General features: G+C 41.0%; 1 protein-coding gene across 6 annotated transcripts in view; it reads right to left on the reverse strand.

Moving 5' to 3' along the window:
• Nucleotides 1-7398: 7398 nt before the first annotated feature.
• LOC118385058 (spermine synthase-like) overlaps nt 7399-13941 on the reverse strand; it is a 45054-nt gene continuing 38511 nt past the window's right edge. For all 6 annotated transcript variants that reach the window (XM_052520891.1, XM_052520892.1, XM_052520895.1 and 3 more), the window contains 9 exons: nt 13610-13697; nt 13204-13268; nt 12870-13045; nt 10584-10740; nt 10301-10388; nt 10002-10116; nt 9699-9778; nt 9342-9457; nt 7399-9257 (listed from right to left, as the gene is read on the reverse strand). In XM_052520891.1, the coding sequence (XP_052376851.1) occupies nt 9227-9257; nt 9342-9457; nt 9699-9778; nt 10002-10116; nt 10301-10388; nt 10584-10740; nt 12870-13045; nt 13204-13268; nt 13610-13697 (916 nt within the window). In that variant the 3' untranslated portion in view covers nt 7399-9226. The remainder of the gene's footprint in view (nt 9258-9341; nt 9458-9698; nt 9779-10001; nt 10117-10300; nt 10389-10583; nt 10741-12869; nt 13046-13203; nt 13269-13609; nt 13698-13941) is intronic.

Consider the following 13941-nt stretch of genomic DNA (forward strand, 5'->3'; position numbering starts at 1 on the left):
CCAGTCCTGACTTTCATTGTGTGGTTCTCTGACATAGGCTGCTACCTGTTGGTAAACTTTTTACCCACCTGCCCTCAACTCAAATGTCTTCATTTTCAAACTGCAGCACCTGTGCATTCGGTTTGTACTGTGTCTCAAATCATCACCATGTGTCTGGTTGTGTTTTGGGTATACGCACAATTCTAAGATATTACAGTATTCTACTAATTCTTCAACCGGTTGAGAGCTGTCCAAAATATGATCCATTTAATACTCAGGTCAACAAAACCTGTAACTAATAACCCAATGATTCACCCAACCCAACCAACCTTACCCAAAACAAACAAATTCATTAATGTCTATGTATTTTGTAGCTCGTGCATGTAAATTCAAACAGCATGGCGACTGTTGAACTGTCTGGCTGTGATAAAGGATGTGTCCAGTGTTCATTGCACAACGAGTGAGGGAGAGAGAGGCTACACTGCTATCACCAGAGAGTCATTAGAGAGATAACTTAACATGTTAAAAACGTCAGAGCCACAGTCGAGTTAGAAACAGCAGCAAGCAGGGCATAACATTCAGACATTAATTATACAGAGACCATGTTAATTTCCTTGGAAATCCTCAGAATTTCCCCCGTTTGTGAATAGCATGAATACCTTACGACTTTGTGAATATCAGGAATACCTTACGACTTTGTGAATAGCATGAATACCTTACGACTTTGTGAATAGCATGAATACCTTACGACTTTGTGAATAGCATGAATACCTTACGACTTTGTGAATATCAGGAATATTTTACGACTTTGTGAATATCAGGAATACCTTACGACTTTGTGAATAGCATGAATACCTTACGACTTTGTGAATAGCATGAATACCTTACGACTTTGTGAATATCAGGAATACCTTACGACTTTGTGAATATCAGGAATACCTTACGACTTTGTGAATATCAGGAATACCTTACGACTTTGTGAATATCAGGAATACCTTACGACTTTGTGAATATCAGGAATACCTTACGACTTTGTGAATATCAGGAATACCTTACGACTTTGTGAATAGCATGAATACCTTACGACTTTGTGAATAGCATGAATACCTTACGACTTTGTGAATATCAGGAATACCTTACGACTTTGTGAATATCAGGAATACCTTACGACTTTGTGAATATCAGGAATACCTTACGACTTTGTGAATAGCATGAATACCTTACGACTTTGTGAATATCAGGAATACCTTACGACTTTGTGAATATCAGGAATACCTTACGACTTTGTGAATATCAGGAATACCTTACGACTTTGTGAATATCAGGAATACCTTACGACTTTGTGAATATCAGGAATACCTTACGACTTTGTGAATAGCATGAATACCTTACGACTTTGTGAATAGCATGAATACCTTACGACTTTGTGAATACCAGGAATACCTTACGACTTTGTGAATATCAGGAATACCTTACGACTTTGTGAATAGCATGAATACCTTACGACTTTGTGAATACCAGGAATACCTTACGACTTTGTGAATAGCATGAATACCTCACAACTTTGTGAATATCAGGAATACCTCACAACTTTGTGAATAGCATGAATACCTCACAACTTTGTGAATAGCATGAATAACTCACAACTTTGTGAATAGCATGAATACCTCACAACTTTGTGAATAGCATGAATACCTCACAACTTTGTGAATAGCATGAATAACTCACAACTTTGTGAATATCAGGAATACCTTACGACTTTGTGAATAGCATGAATACCTTACGACTTTGTGAATAGCATGAATACCTTACGACTTTGTGAATATCAGGAATACCTTACGACTTTGTGAATATCAGGAATACCTACGACTTTGTGAATATCAGGAATACCTTACGACTTTGTGAATATCAGGAATACCTTACGACTTTGTGAATATCAGGAATACCTTACGACTTTGTGAATATCAGGAATACCTTACGACTTTGTGAATAGCATGAATACCTTACGACTTTGTGAATAGCATGAATACCTTACGACTTTGTGAATATCAGGAATACCTTACGACTTTGTGAATATCAGGAATACCTTACGACTTTGTGAATATCAGGAATACCTTACGACTTTGTGAATAGCATGAATACCTTACGACTTTGTGAATATCAGGAATACCTTACGACTTTGTGAATATCAGGAATACCTTACGACTTTGTGAATATCAGGAATACCTTACGACTTTGTGAATATCAGGAATACCTTACGACTTTGTGAATAGCATGAATACCTTACGACTTTGTGAATAGCATGAATACCTTACGACTTTGTGAATATCAGGAATACCTTACGACTTTGTGAATACCAGGAATACCTTACGACTTTGTGAATATCAGGAATACCTTACGACTTTGTGAATAGCATGAATACCTTACGACTTTGTGAATACCAGGAATACCTTACGACTTTGTGAATAGCATGAATACCTTACGACTTTGTGAATACCAGGAATACCTTACGACTTTGTGAATAGCATGAATACCTCACAACTTTGTGAATATCAGGAATACCTCACAACTTTGTGAATAGCATGAATACCTCACAACTTTGTGAATAGCATGAATAACTCACAACTTTGTGAATAGCATGAATACCTCACAACTTTGTGAATAGCATGAATACCTCACAACTTTGTGAATAGCAGGGATACCTTACGACTTTGTGAATAGCATGAATACCTCACGACTTTGTGAGTAGCAGGGATACCTCACAACTGTACTGTGCACCAGCAACTGTAATGTAAAACTCATCATAAACTGTAATGTGGGTTATTATGTGTGATATATGTGATCCAGTCCCAACTCTGAACCTATCCCCCCCTGACATAACAATAGCCCATGTTGCGTGTGTTTGTGCCCGTGTGCACTTGAATGCACCTTTGTACTTTTCTTAATGTTATCACCGGTCCTCGAATTCAGGAATTCTGTGCCTCTCAAGTAGAGCACAAAGTCACCACACCTGTTTATTGAGACCAAACAAAGAGAACAGAGGTGCTGGGAAAGGCATTCTGCTATCCACTTCTGCTATCAGGCTTTAACTTCTTTATTTAACCAGGACAGACCACAAACATTTTTCTTGATGATTACAGTATGTCAAGGATGAAGATAATAGAGAGATGAAAGGTAGGCAGGTAGAGCATATGGTGCTTGCAACACCAGGGTCGTGAGTTTGATTACCACGGGGAACCAGTATGAAAAATGCATGCGCTAACTACTGTAAGTTGCTTCGAATAAGCGCATTTGATAAAATGTGAGTGGGTGTACTGTATGACTTCCCTGACATAGTTTATTGTATTCTGTTACCTATAATGAAGGGGAACAGTGGTATCCTGTTCCCTATAAGGAAGGGGAACAGTGGTATCCTGTTACCTATAATGAAGGGGAACAGTGGTATTCATTTACGTATTAAAAAGGGAAACAGAAACACTTGGGCACTCCTTCAGTGACACATCATTACCATAGTGATAATAATATAAACAGGCAGGTTAGAAAGTGCTGCAACACACTGCAGTACAGCTCTGTCATGTACATGTCGAATGGTGCCATTGTCCTGTATATAATGCAGCGCATTCATGGAGGAAAACATTCATGAAAATGTAGGGAGCAATAAATGAATGGAATCTGTGGAACATTTAAAAAAAAATGTATATCTATACTGAAGCAAAAATATAAATGTAACACACAACAATTTCAAAGATTTTGCTGAGTTACAGTTCAAATAAAGAAATCATAAAATCAATAAATTCATTAGACCCTAATCTATGGATTTTACATGACTGGGAATACAGATATGCATCTGTTCCTTGGTGTCCACATCACCAATAAATTAGAATGGTCCAAACACACCAAGATGGTCATGAAGAGGGCACGACAAAGCCTATTCCCCCTCAGGAAACTAAAACGATTTAGCATGGGTCTTGAGATCCTCAAAAGGTTCTACAGCTGCCAACATCGAGAGCATCACTGCCTGGTATGGCAATTGCTCAGCCTCTGACCGCAAGGCACCACAGAGTGTGGTGCGTACAGCCCAGTACATCACTGGGGCTAAGCTGCCTGCCATCCAGGACCTCTACACCAGGCGGTGTAAGAGGAAGGCCCTAAAAATTGTCAAAGACCCCAGCCACAGACTGTTCTCTCTACTACCGCATGGCAAGCAGTACCGGAGTGCCAAGTCTAGGACAAAAAAGGCCTCTCAACAGTTTTTACCCCCAAGCCAAAAGACTCCTGAACAGGTAATCAAATGTCTTGCCGGACTACTTGCATTGTGTCTCCCCCCACCAACCCCTCTTTTACGCTGCTGCTACTCTATGTTTATCATATATGCATAGTCACTATAACTATACACTCATGTACACACTACCTCAATTGTCCCGACCAACCAGTGCTCCAGCACATTGGCTAACCAGGCTATCTGCATTGTGTCCCGCCACCCCCTCTTTTACGATACTGCTACTCTCTGTCCATCATATATGCAGTCACTTTAACCATATCTACATGTACATACTACCTCAATCAGCCTGACTAACCGGTGTCTGTATATACCCTCACTACTTTTATAGCCTCGCTACTGTTGTTTTTATTTCTTTACTTACATATTGTTCACCTAATACCTTTTTTGCACTATTGGTTAAACTTTGATTTGATCTGTTGGTCACAGATACCTTAATAAAAAGGTAGGGGCGTGGATCAGAAGTATCTGGTCTGTTCACCATTTGCCTCAAGCAGCGCAACACATCTCCTTCACATAGAGTAGATCTGGCTGTTAATTGTGGCCTGTGGAATGTTGTCCCACTCCTCTTCAATGGCTGTGCGAAGTTGCTGGATTTTGGCGGGAACTGGAACACTGTCGTACATGTCAATCCGGAGCATCCCAAACATGCTCAAATATTGACATGTTTTGTGAGTATGCAGGCCATGGACAAACTAGGACATTTTCAAATTCCAGGAATTGTGTACAGATCCTTGCGACATGGGGCCGTGCATTATCATGCTGAAACATGAGGTGATGATTGCGGATGAATGGCACAACAATGACCCTCAGGATCTTGTCACGGTATCTCTGTGCATTCAAATTGCCATCGATAAATGTAATTGTGTTCGTTGTCCGTACCTTATGCCTGTCCATACCCCAGCCCCATCGCCACCATGGGGCACTCTGTTCACAACGTTGACATCAGAAAACCGCTCACCCACACGATGCCATGCACGTAGTCTGTGGTTATGAGGCTAGTTGGACGTACTGCCAAATTCTCTAAAACGACATAGGAGGCAGATTATGGTGGAGAAATTAACATTCAATTCTCTGACAACAACTCTGATGGACATTCCTGCAGTCAGCATGCCAATTGCACTCTCCCTCAAAACTTGAGGCATTTGTGGTAGTGTGTTGTGTGAAAAACTGCACATTTGGCCTTTTATTGTCCCCAGCACAAGGTGCACCTGTGTAATGATCATGCGGTTTAATCAGCTTATTGATTATGCCACACCTGTCAGGTGGATAGATTATCTTGGCAAAGGAGAAATGCTCACTAACAGAGATGTAAACAGATTTCTGCACAACATTTCTGAGATCTTATATTTCATCTCATGAAACCAACACTTTACATGTTGCATTTATATTTTTGTTCCGTGTATGTGGATCAGATATCCGTGTCCAAAAGGATGAATGGAGTGGATGGAAGTGGAAACAGGTGGTAGTGACAGACAGCAGTGCCATTACTTAGGGCCCAAAAAGGCTAGAGCCCTGATCAGATAGCATATATATAGAATAGCAATAAATTAGCAACATTTTCTCACAGCCCCGTAAAAAAAAACTTCTAGAATAGCAACAAATGTGCTATAAAACTCAGTCCAAAGACAAAATGTGTAGAATTGCAGGAAATAAACTATAAAACTGCAAATGTTTCTTTCTGCTCCATGGCAAAATGTGTAGAATTGCATGAAGTTACCTTTAAAAAAAATATTTTTAAAAACACACTCTCCACCACCATGAGGGGGGCATCCAAAATGTTCTTGTTCAGGCCCCCTGATGTGGTTAGTTCAACCCTTATGACACCCCTCTTCAGTTAATTGACACACACATTACTACATTATCACAGGAGTTCTATATCCCATCTCCAATAATGAAAAGTATGTGATAAATTATATCTTGTTAAATATCACATCCATAAAATAAAATACATATTTTTTTAAATATTCAAAATACACCTCCAGGCTGTGGAGGGGCTATTTGACCAAGGAGAGTGATTGAGTGCTGCATCAGATCACCTGGCCTCAACCCAATTGAGATAATTTGGACCAGAGTGAAGGAAAAGCAGCCAACAAGTGCTCAGAATGTGGAAACTCCTTCAAGACTGTTGGAAGCATTCCAGGTGAAGCTGGTTGAGAGAATGCCAAGAGTGTGCAAAGCTGTCAAGGTAAAGGGTGGCTACTTTGAAGAATCTGAAATACAAAATATATTTTGATTTGTTTAAAACTTTTTTGGTTACTACATGATTCCAAATGTGTTATTTCATCATTTTTATGTATTCTCTATTATTATACAATATATAAAATCGTTAAAAAAAAAAAAACCTTGAATGAGTAGTTGTGTTCAAACTTTTGATTGGTTCTGTATTGAGGCAGTTCATCACCGGCAGAAAGCCCACATCAGAAGGGCTAATGATGGTGAATGACAGTGGACATGTACAATTTTCTCCCAAAAGTCTTGGCAACGTGATGTTTACTTTCTTGGCGAGACTTATCCAGCGGTGTCCTCTTCCAAAATGATGTTACCTGAGAATTGGTCATTCAGGCTCTACACAGAAACACAAACAGTACAAAATGCTAAAAACTCCCAATTCAAATTGAACCATGTCAAATGCTTTATTCATGAGCCCACAGAAGACCGACTAGGGGACCGATGGAGGAAAGGTGGGGCGACTAGTTAAAACAGAGGAAAGGGTAGTGACGACACACACAGGTATGTGTGCTGGGGTTATGATCCCAATTAAAATTGCAATGTTATTAGGTGTATACAGCAGCATCCCAGAATACAAGCGTTGCTCCAGGTGTCATTTCAGCAGCTTGATCAGCACATTCAGCAGGTAGCTTAGTGGTGAAGAGCATTGGGCCAGTAACAAAAAGGTTGCTGGTTCAAATCCCTGAGCTGACCAGGTGAAACATCTGCCGATGTGCCCTTGAGCAAGACACTTATCCAGAATGACTTAGAGGAGCAATTAGGGTTAAGAGTGTCTATGCTACAACATAGGAGTACATCATGTGGTTGGTAGATGACTTGATGGGTTCTCTACACCTTGAATAAAGAACTAAGGACACATTGTTACAGCGTCCGTGCACATCAGAAGCAGGGTAATCAAATGATTGAAGTTCGTGTTAACAAAGGGGAAGGTTTATTGAAATCAACATTGCACATGGTAGAATGAATTACAAAAGGAAATGCAAGAAAATCTGTATTGAGTTTGCATTGGTATGATTCTGTACTTTCAGTAGAAACACCCAAATTGTCTGTCAGTTGTGACTGCTAGCTAAGATATCTGATATATATACTCCTCTGAATCAAGCAAAAGAAAAACATTTTCTTCTCCAACTCATTTTTAATAGCAGGTAGTCACTGCTGAACAAAAAGGTATTTTGGATAAAACAGCATTTGGTGAAATAATATCAAATAAATACATTTAACAACGCACCACAATATTGATCAAAGGCATGAAGTTGCACTGTGTATATGGGAAGCTACATTCAATACAAATATTTACATTTCCAGCACATGCACCAAACAAACATAGAGAAAAATTCTAAACTGAATATGTAAAATAAGATCCAGCAGGAGAAACTAAAAAGGTGCTAAATAATGAAAAACACATTAAAGCAGTACAAGCAAGAAACCTTTTTCCCTTTTAAAAACACATTTGGACACTTCAGCTTCAATGGCCAGGGTCACACTTGGAAAGGACTGGGAATCAAATCACACTCAAGCCAGTTAGCTACAACAAAAGAAGAAAAACAGTCAAATGCACAGACAGACATTCATTAGAAACTATGGCGAGCACATATCCTATCACACAATCAGAACCCAAAAGCCTATTTATTGTATGATGGTGCTGTTTTAAGTCAAATTTGAAAAGTAACAACACCCTGAAGGGGCAGGTGTACCAAGAGTGTTTAAATACTGGTCCCAGATCTGTCTAGGCTTTAGACCTCTGACTATAGCCTGGTCCCAGACCTATATGGTATTTAGCTAACTCCTCTGAGAATTGTTGCCCTGCCATGTATAAAACATGTAACCTGTATGGCATGACAACTACACAACAGTCAGAGAAGTCTAAACCCTAGACAGGTCTGGAACCAGGCTATAGTCAGAAGTATAATCCCTAGACAGGTCTGGAACCAGGCTACAGTCAGAGAAGTCTAAACCCTAGACAGTCCTGGAACCAGGCTACAGTCAGAGAAGTCTAAACCCTAGACAGGTCTGGAACCAGGCTACAGTCAGAAGTCTAAACCCTAGACAGGTCTGGAACCAGGCTATAGTCAGAAGTATAAACCCTAGACAGTTCTGGAACCAGGCTACAGTCAGATACGTCTAAACCCTAGACAGGTCTGGAACCAGGCTATAGTCAGAAGTATAATCCCTAGACAGGTCTGGAACCAGGCTACAGTCAGAAGTCTAAACCCTAGACAGTTCTGGAACCAGGCTACAGTCAGAGACGTCTAAAACCTAGACAGTTCTGGAACCAGGCTATAGTCAGAAGTCTAAACCCTAGACAGTCCTGGAACCAGGCTACAGTCAGAGAAGTCTAAACCCTAGACAGTCCTGGAACCAGGCTACAGTCAGAGAAGTCTAAACCCTAGACAGTTCTGGAACCAGGCTACAGTCAGAGAAGTCTAAACCCTAGACCAGTGGCAGCAGCCCTACACGGTCAGCCCCACAGCTCTCCCTGGAGGGCACACACAAAAACAACAGCCCAATTCAAAATATCCAACTAACAGAAATACAATCTCTTGTAAGTTTGGACATAAAATGATACAACTAAGATGTAAAAAGGGTTTAAGAGAGTTGGACATGGAAGGATAATAAAACAGTGTGAGTAGAAATGGGGGGGGTAATCTCTCCCCTCAGTGCGAAGGCGGACAATGGGGGGGTGGACAGTTTTCACATTCCGGCAGGCAGCGTATGGATGAGACCGGGGGGGGCTCTTTACTTCTTCCAAACGGTGTAGAAAACCCACCTGAGTCAGCTCATTAAGGAACATGCCATGTAAACAACAAGTAACCAAGACTCTTAAGTGCAAGACTCTTTTCTTGAAGGATACAGTTCCATATAAGAGGGCACACACACCACCTCCTTGGAGAAGTCTACAGGACATGAGAGCCTTCCCAGCTGCTCCTCATAAAGAGCCAGTGTCTCAGTCAGATTGGCACTATTACCCTGATGACACAGAGTTAAAACATGGACCAGACAGCAATTAGGGGACAAAAATTTTTAAAAAAATAAAAAATAAAACATCACACGAGGACAAACTTGTCTCTCATGAACAAAGATATACGGGACAGACATATAAGTTAATCATGTGATCTCATATAAGTTAGGGATGGTGATCTCAATATGAGCTGAATTCCACACAAGGGTGGGGTGACTGTATGAAGCACTCAGTGAATATGGGTCTCACCTGTGTGAAGTACTTCCCAGTAGGACGCAGTACTTTTATTGAGAGATCCAAGATAAGCTGTAGGAACTCCCATGTAGAGTCTGAGACAGAGTAAACCATCGTTCAACCAATCATGCAAGTGTTTCATACAAGCCCCGATCCACGAAACCGGTTAAGATTACACTATCCACATCCTAAAATCAGATTCTTTGCAATGTGGTACAAGGCGGTGCGTCTTTACAAGAGCCCTACCAGTATTCATCATTGCATACACCGTTAGAACAGAATGTCCAAGAAGACCCCATGAGAAAGCATGTCACTCACCCTCCTCCGGCGCTGTGGAGATGGGGACCGCTGTGAGGTCATTGATGACGTAATCAAACGTCTTCCCTTCCTCAACATACTTTTTAAGAACAGGAACGCAGTCCTCTACCAACACCTGGAATGAGACAAGAACAGATGAAACAGACGGAGGGGGTTCAGGGAAATGTCGTTATGGAAACCCCATGTAGTAACATACAAGACTACAGAGAGCAGAGCAAATCTATTCAGAGCAGTGGGCAAATGAAAAACTTTCCATCTCAACTAAGGAGAGGTGCAGTGGATAGCACTGTCCTGCTCACCTGGTAGCATTCTCCCTTCAGGTTGTCCAGAACACTTCCACATGCCTTCCTCATGTGTGTTCTACACCCATCAATCACCATTTGGTCGATGTAAACACTTTGTCAAGGCATTATAAACCAGGCACAGGGGAAGACAGATGACAGACCAGATAATCCTACCCGGCAAAGTCTCAAAACAAATGCTCATAAGAGGTCAGTGTTAAAATATTATGCTGGTGCAAATCCCTGAAGCAATATGTTAACTGAGCACAGAGCGAAGTGAAAAGCAGGGTCCTGAAAGGATATCTCCACCATGGTGATCATCTTTGGCTTGAGTTTGACGGCCTCTGCGAGGATTCCTCCATCGCCGCCTCCTAAGATCAGCACCTCCTTCCCTGCATAGTTCTCTTGACCTCTGCCCATGATGGCCTGGGTGTAGGGCAGGTCACTCTCTGCCAGATCTGTCATATAATCACATTACAGTAGGCCCATTCACTCTCACAGATCTGTCATATAATCACATTACAGTAGGCCCATTCACTCTCACAGATCTGTCATATAATCACATTACAGTAGGCCCCTTCACTCTCACAGATCTGCTATATAATCACATTACAGTAGGCCCATTCACTCTCACAGATCTGCCATATAATCACATTACAGTAGGCCCCTTCACTCTCACAGATCTGCCATATAATCACATTACAGTAGGCCCCTTCACTGTGACAGACCTGCCATATAATCACATTACAGTAGGCCCCTTCATTCTGACAGATCTGTCATATAATCACATTACAGTAGGCCCCTTCACTGTGACAGACCTGCTATATAATCACATTACAGTAGGCCCCTTCACTCTGACAGATCTGTCATATAATCACATTACAGTAGGCCCCTTCACTCTGACAGACCTGCTATATAATCACATTACAGTAGGCCCATTCACTGTGACAGATCTGCTATATAATCACATTACAGTAGGCCCATTCACTCACAGATCTGTAATATAATCACATTACAGTAGGCCCCTTCACTCTCACAGATCTGCCATATAATCACATTACAGTAGGCCCCTTCATTCTGACAGATCTGTCATATAATCACATTACAGTAGGCCCCTTCACTCTGACAGATCTGTCATATAATCACATTACAGTAGGCCCCTTCACTGTGACAGACCTGTCATATAATCACATTACAGTAGGCCCCTTCACTGTGACAGACCTGCTATATAATCACATTACAGTAGGCCCATTCACTCTCACAGATCTGTAATATAATCACATTACAGTAGGCCCATTCACTCTCACAGATCTGTCATATAATCACATTACAGTAGGCCCATTCACTCTCACAGATCTGTCATATAATCACATTACAGTAGGCCCCTTCACTCTCACAGATCTGCTATATAATCACATTACAGTAGGCCCATTCACTCTCACAGATCTGTCATATAATCACATTACAGTAGGCCCTTCACTCTCACAGATCTGCCATATAATCACATTACAGTAGGCCCCTTCACTGTGACAGACCTGCCATATAATCACATTACAGTAGGCCCCTTCATTCTGACAGATCTGTCATATAATCACATTACAGTAGGCCCCTTCACTGTGACAGACCTGCTATATAATCACATTACAGTAGGCCCCTTCACTCTGACAGATCTGTCATATAATCACATTACAGTAGGCCCCTTCACTCTGACAGACCTGCTATATAATCACATTACAGTAGGCCCATTCACTGTGACAGATCTGCTATATAATCACATTACAGTAGGCCCATTCACTCACAGATCTGTAATATAATCACATTACAGTAGGCCCCTTCACTCTCACAGATCTGCCATATAATCACATTACAGTAGGCCCCTTCATTCTGACAGATCTGTCATATAATCACATTACAGTAGGCCCCTTCACTCTCACAGATCTGCCATATAATCACATTACAGTAGGCCCCTTCATTCTGACAGATCTGTCATATAATCACATTACAGTAGGCCCCTTCACTGTGACAGACCTGCTATATAATCACATTACAGTAGGCCCATTCACTCTCACAGATCTGTAATATAATCACATTACAGTAGGCCCCTTCACTCTCACAGATCTGCCATATAATCACATTACAGTAGGCCCCTTCATTCTGACAGATCTGTCATATAATCACATTACAGTAGGCCCCTTCATTCTGACAGATCTGTCATATAATCACATTACAGTAGGCCCCTTCACTCTGACAGACCTGCTATATAATCACATTACAGTAGGCCCCTTCACTGTGACAGACCTGCTATATAATCACATTACAGTAGGCCCCTTCACTGTGACAGACCTGCTATATAATCATATTACATTATCATTAGATAAGTAAGCCACATGCCGTGACTGCAACTCAGCCAAATGTTCATCTTATTAGATTCAGTTTTCAGAAGTGAAAAATAAGTTGAACAACAAGTGACCTAAATAAGTAAAGTAAATAACATAATTACTACAATATACAGTACCAGCAGGTGAGGAATAATTCATAGCAATATTATCTAAAATGAAGGCCTGTAGGAATGCTGTATTTTACTTACTAACATCCCCATTGAGGATCAGGATATTGCCAAACTGCTGTGAGTGCATGATCTTTATGTTCTGGTATGCAGAGTCCTCATCGTATACAACCCGATCTATGTCATACTCCACCAGTCTGCCGTCTGCTGTGGGCCAGTATCGATCAACAGCTGCACCTCGTGTCAGAGCTGGGAGCCTGGGGAAGGTGGGACATGGTACATATGTTCATGATGCCATCATGGAGATATTGACAGAGGGTTATAGGGTAATCGTTTCACACTACAGCTTGTGTCCAGTCACAAGATAGTCAACACACAAGGCCACTACTGTAAGATCATCCACCACGAGGCTTACCTCTTGACCCTCTTAATGTTTCCATGTAGGAGACTTCTCAGCTTCTCTTCCAGTGTATTCAAAAGCTGAGAGAAAAATCAAATACTATTTGTTATTTTGCATATTCTAATGCTACATTAAGCAAAATATTCTAAATGTCAAATAGTCCAAAGGCCTACGAGACCACATGTTCGAAAGGTTTGTAAGCAAGCATTTCACTGTAAAGTCCACAACAGTCGTATTCGGCGCATGTGAGAAACACAGCAACACATCCAATTGAATCTAATTCATGGAAATATTTCTTACTTAGGGTATTCTGAAGGTGTGTTAAATATGATCTTTTGTTGTTTTTTTTGTATTTGTGTTATTGTTTTATGTATGTATGCAAGCAGGTCTATTGTGAAGACAAGTTTCTCTCATCACCTACATTCTCTACTTGTACAATGTTATCTCCTTCACAACACTGCAGATCAATGGTAAGCAGGCCATGGGCGGTCACACGCAGAATAACCAACCTGAAAAGAGAGACAGAAAGAAACAGAGAAAGAAGCACAGAGTTAAATTGAGAGAAACATAGAATTGAATCTAGGCTATAACTTCTCTCTCACTTCGCTCTCCTTCAACACAAAGCTCATGAGGAGAGCCATGGCATGACAGGTTGTGGCCTATTGACCTAAGCTTTATGAAAGCTCTGTGGAGAGCCAATGGGCAGCTAAAGGTTCAGCATTTCTACCCAAAATGTGTGGTGTTGCTGCGGGT

This window comes from Oncorhynchus keta, chromosome 6 (genome assembly GCF_023373465.1).
Source record: "Oncorhynchus keta strain PuntledgeMale-10-30-2019 chromosome 6, Oket_V2, whole genome shotgun sequence".
In the NCBI taxonomy this organism is placed as follows: Eukaryota; Metazoa; Chordata; class Actinopteri; order Salmoniformes; family Salmonidae; genus Oncorhynchus; species Oncorhynchus keta.